We start from the raw sequence: 5,304 nt of genomic DNA, 5'->3' as shown, positions 1-5,304 counted from the left end.
GGCGGGGGGGGGGGGGGGGGGCAGGAGGAGTCCCAAGGCTCATTGGAGAAGAAGACCCCTCCCAGCCTCACCCTCAACTAGCCACTCTGGGGGAGGGCTCTGTCCAGAGGGAGGGGTAGGGCCGTCGGGTCCACATCTCCAGCCATCCCTCTCCTGAGCCACTAGGGGGTGTCTCCACTCCCGGCCCTCACTCTCCGGTGATAGTATCCCAGTTGGAGCTCTGGTTACACCCACCAGGCCTGTATGCTGGCACTCGGGGTGGGGAACGAGAGCCTAGGATGGGCTTTCTGCTCAGATCATCAGGGCCGCCCACTCCACCAGGGGAGCCCTGGCGCAGGCTGCATTCGCTCCTAAGAAGGGGCACCATCACCCACTCCGAGGCACCACAGGCTTGCCGAGCTTGGCACTAGTGGGCTGTGTCCCCCTCAGAGGGACGCTTTTTCCTGATTCCCATTAAGGCTCCCTCTAGGCCCTGGAGACCCTAATCACCCCCCCAGCTTGGGCTCAGACCCGCCCAAATGCTCTAGGTGTTCATTCAGCGAAGATTTATCGAGTGCCTCCTATGTGGCAGGCACAGGAGTTATGGGGATGATTTAACAAGACAGTAAAGACAAAGGGCTTGCCACAGTGCCTAGCAGGCAGCAAGGCCCCGGCGTGTGCCAGCGTCTATTGGGAAGCCTGTGGGTTTGCTCCAAACACTCTGGCGCGGCTCAGCCAGTCGCCTGGCGCGGGGGCTGAAGGAGAGAAAGGCTGCCTGATCACTGCTCTCCCTTTGCAGGTGAACTTTCTCTAATTCCCTGTTTACCCACTTCTCCCTCCTGGCACCTTCTGAACTGTCAGGTGGTGTTAAAACAACATGCATGAATATAAGTTGGAAACTGCCAGGCTGGAAGTATGGGTGACATTTCAGCGGCTGTGCTTGGGGGCGCGTCTGCCTCTCCCGCCTTTCACAGGCCTCCAGAGTTCGCCCTGGGAGGGCCGCGTGGAGAGGACGCAGGTCTTCATAGCAGCCACAATAACCAGAGGTCCCACATACTGAGTCCTCAGTGGGTTCCAGGGACCCACTGCTAAGCCCCGGGAGGGAATAAGCCCTGAGCATTAACCTGAGTTCATTAATCCCGCACAAGAACCCAGTGGAGAAGTACCATCATTAGCCCATTTCACAGATGAAGGAGCAGATTTACAAGGAGGTTGAAGACTTGCTCAAGGGAACCTGGCTGGTGAGAAGCACTCCCACCCACCATGCTGGGCCCCCAGGAGCTTGTCAACAGGGGCCTCTCTGAGCTCAAAAGCCTGCCATGTCTCAAGAGAAAGTTCTCAAGAGAATCCCTTAATCACGGTGACTCGGGTCATTAACTACCACTCACGGTTCTGCACACAGTTACTGAAGGTCTGCGGGCAGCCAGGAGCTGTGCCAGGGCTGGGGCTGTGATGGGAAACCCAGAAATGAACGCTGAGCGGTCAGACACGCAGCGTCCCGTGTCTTTGATGGGGTTGTCGGAAGCACTGTGGGAGCACAGAAAGGGGCAAATCCGCAGACCTATGTGGTCAGGGAAGGCATCCCTGGGAGGAGGCCCCCTGTCCCTGCCCCTCTCCTCCTCCCGGGCCCCTTCCTTAGCTGCCGCCACCAAAGCTATTCTGTTCCGTCCCCAGCTTCACACTCGGTGAAGACCAAGTGTGGCCTCAGCAAATCCTGCCCAGACAACTTCTTTGCGTTTAAAATCACCAGCGGGGCCGCCAACGTCGTGGGCCCCTCCGTGTGCTTTGAAGGCCAAATGTAAGTTTCTGGCATTTCTTTTCTTTTCTTTCATTAATTCACTCATTAGCAAGTTCAGAGGCCTCAAGGGCGGGCCCTAGAGACCAGACCACACCTTCGACATGCTTCCTTTTACTCTGGGTGGGTGGGTCACACATGATAATAATCCTAAGATCTTGCAAATCTGCCAGCACCTTGCTAGACGCCTTACAGCATCGTCTCCCTCAATCCCCCAGCATTCCTGGAGGTGGGGCGATAATCCTCCCCTTTGTAAAAATGAGGAAACTGAGGCTCAGACAGTGTTACCCAGCTAACCCTTGGTAGAGCCAGGATTTGAACTCAGGTCTGTCTGATAGCCAAGCTGCTGGGCTTCCTATGACAGGGGATGCCTAAGGGGAATGTTCAAGATCAAGGTCCAGGCATCAAAGCCCAGATGCAGCAGGTGCCAGGGCTTCTACCCAGGTGCAGGAGAAAGACTATATACCAGGCTTTCGAGGTAGTAAAGTCCCTGGGACAGCAAGTTCATCCTACAAAAGAAGCCAGAGACAGGTGTTTTAGTACGGATTCTGAACCTAGATCCAAATCATTTAGGCAAAACAAGGAAACCTACTGGTTCACGTACCCAAAAGGCCAGAGGCAGTGGGCTCCAGCACCAGCTGAATCCAAGGGTTCAGACCAAGTCATCAGGGCTCCCTCTCACACTACCTTCAGCTCTGCTTTCCTCTGTTATTAGATTCGGTTTTCTCTACTGAAAATGGACTTCTTCATGTGGTGAAGGAGGGAGGCCACCAGCTGGGTTGACATAATAGCCCTGTCTAGCACCCCACTGGGAAGAGCTTTCCCATCTGAATTAACCCTGCAAAAGTCCCGGGGCTGGGGCTCATTGGCTGGCCTGGGTCACATGACCACACTGGCCCAATCACTGTGAGAGGTCAGTGCTGTGACCCTCCTGGCCTGAGACGGAGAAGTACACTTTTCCCAGGGATACAAGAGGATGGGGTATGGATGCTGGGCCGCAGGAACACAGCTGGGCTCCACTTGGGGATCCCAGACATGGCAGGACAGGACCAACTTTCCGGGCTCTGCCTTCTGCCTAGCCTGGGGACATGGGCTGACCCTGCCTCCAGCACCTCCGAGCCCCAGGCAGGGACCCTCCCTCTTCCCCGGGCAGACTGCTCTGGTCCAAACATGCCATGAGAGACTCCTCAGAGAATCCAGCCCACCGCTTGTTTCCAGGAGATAACAGATGGCCCCAATAATTCCGTGTGTTTCCCGATGCTTCGGCATCACACCATGTGGGCCCTCGCAGAGTTCCAGAGTGTCCACTCCACACTCGGGACCAACTGTTGTATTTTGTTTTTCTTCTTTCTCTTCAGGATCATGAGTCCTGTGAAAAACAACGTGGGCAGAGGCCTGAACATCGCCCTGGTGAACGGTGAGTTGCCGATCCACCCCCCGCCGGCCCCCACCACGCTCTGAAGCCTGGCTGGCCTGTGGGAACAGGTCTAAAAGAGCTGGTCTGCCCTGCAGTCATGGCCAGGTCCCTGCCAGGTGCACCTATCTCAGGAGGATACGCTGCTCCTATGAAACGTGACCCCGTCTGGGCTTAAACCAACACACGTGAAACCACAGGGGACAATGTGAGATTACAAGCTGAGTGCACGCCTTCATTCACTCATTCAGCAAAGAGCAACAGCAGCTACTGTGGGCCAGGCCCCGTATGGAGTTCTGGGGGTCACCTGTGAACCAGAAGGACAGACCCTGGCTTGACAAGCCCCTGTGGGCGCCCATGAAGTTCACAAAAAAATCAGAAGGTGGTGAGCACATATGAAGGAAAAGGAAACACAGCTCTGGGATCAGGACACAGAGCTGGCAGCGGAGGTAGTCAGGGGAGGAGGCTTCCAGAGGGAGGTGATGGTCAGCTGAGGCCTGAGGGATGGTAGGGGTTGACCAGGAGAAAAGAGGAAGGCTCCTTCCAGGCAGGGGCAACACTGTGCAGGGCGCAGGGAAGGGAAGAAGGAGGAGAGGTGCTTGGGGGTCCACACAGGCTCTCTCTGGCTATAACGTAGAAGCAGGGTGGTGAGAGGTGAGGCTGGGGAACCAGCAGGGCCAGAGGATGAGGGGCTAAGTGTCCTGCTAAGAAGTCTGGACCTGAAGCAGAGCAAAATAGGGAGCCTTGGAAAGGCTTTGAGCAGGGGCTGAGGGCCCAGCCCTGCCTTCCTGAAACCTCCTTCTAGCTTGGAATAGGGAGGCTAGAGGCAGGGAGACCCAGGGAGGCCCACAGTCTCAGTAACCCTGTATCTCCAGCAGGTGATGAGCAGGAAGCCAACTGCAGGCCAAGCCAGGAACAGGGACATGTTTCAGGAGGGGGTAGGTTACAGGGGCCGAGAAGGACCAGGTGGTGTGGCCCCAGCCAAGCCCCTCCTGTCTGCCTTCAGCTCTTACATGATCTGGGGAACGGGGGCTATTTGCGTGGATCTAAGAGCTATTCCTGGGACAAAGGTCAGGGCAGATGGAAAAAGGGCACAATGGACACTCGGGAGAAAAAGGGTTCAAGCTTGTGTGCAGTGTGACCACACAACCACACTTAGGAAGTGACAGGGTAGGATTGGAACCCTGGCCTTCTGCTCCTAGAGGACCCATTTCCCGTCTGCCAAGAAAGCCTGCTGCGTCAGGGGAGAGGTCAAAGCCTGGAACAAAGGAGGAGCGTTGCCGGACAGGGGTCAGAGGACAGCTCTGGCCAACTACCTGGGATTCCAGGAAGGGTGTGGGCCAGGAGGGGCAGGAAGCTGAGGGGGGGCCTCTCCTCCTCCAGAGTCTAGAGAAGGAGAGGGAGGCCTGAGTCCCCCTGCTGCTGGCCCCTTCCAGACGGTCTCAGAGCACCCCCGGCACGCCAGGCCCCAGGAGACTGTAGCAGCCTCACTTACATCAACTGTCCCACCCAGTCTCCACTCACCCCACAGTGGGGAGGGCAGGGAAGGGCTCCAGCTGCAGCCAACCTGGCTGAAACCTGCTGGGCTTCTCTTCCCCCAAATGGACCACTGTGGGAGAAAACGCCTGAATATTCTCCCAGGAGATGGGCTCAGACGGAGGCCCTCTTCCCCGTCCCTCGCAAAGCCCAAAGATAAAAACAACCGCTGATAACACGGAGAGCTCATATTTATCGAGCACTTACTGTGTGCTAGCTATTTCACTGATCGTCATCACAATGCTAGAAGGCAGCTATGCCCAGTCCCTGTTCTCCAGGTAAAAAAAATGGGGGCTCAGAGAGGCTGGGCAACTTGCCCAGGATACACAGCCAATAGAATCATCTAGATTTGAACCTGGCTCTGGCTGACTCCAGGTCTTAATCACTCAGCGAAACTACCCGCTAGACTAGAAATGTATCCAAGCACATGCGCAGTGCCTACCGCATGCCAGCTGTGGAAAGTCTAACAAATCACTCTCCGGGCCTCAGGGTCCTCATCTACATAACGAGCCAGAACAACAAAAGGATTGCTACTTCGCAGCCTTTTAGATGGCAGGGATTCCTTTGAGACACTGTTCTA

General features: G+C 56.2%; 1 protein-coding gene across 1 annotated transcript in view; it reads left to right on the top strand.

The window, feature by feature from the left end:
- Window positions 1-5,304, top strand: part of FAM3D (FAM3 metabolism regulating signaling molecule D) — a 24,868-nt gene that overhangs the window by 10,109 nt on the left and 9,455 nt on the right. Inside the window, exons 5-6 of the mRNA XM_024746450.1 lie at window positions 1,654-1,777; window positions 3,133-3,191. Of these exons, the coding sequence (XP_024602218.1) occupies window positions 1,654-1,777; window positions 3,133-3,191 (183 nt within the window). The remainder of the gene's footprint in view (window positions 1-1,653; window positions 1,778-3,132; window positions 3,192-5,304) is intronic.

The sequence above is a fragment of the Neophocaena asiaeorientalis genome, unplaced genomic scaffold, assembly GCF_003031525.2.
Source record: "Neophocaena asiaeorientalis asiaeorientalis breed wild unplaced genomic scaffold, Neophocaena_asiaeorientalis_V1.1 scaffold251, whole genome shotgun sequence".
In the NCBI taxonomy this organism is placed as follows: Eukaryota; Metazoa; Chordata; class Mammalia; order Artiodactyla; family Phocoenidae; genus Neophocaena; species Neophocaena asiaeorientalis.
This window is presented reverse-complemented; position numbering and strand designations above follow the sequence as displayed.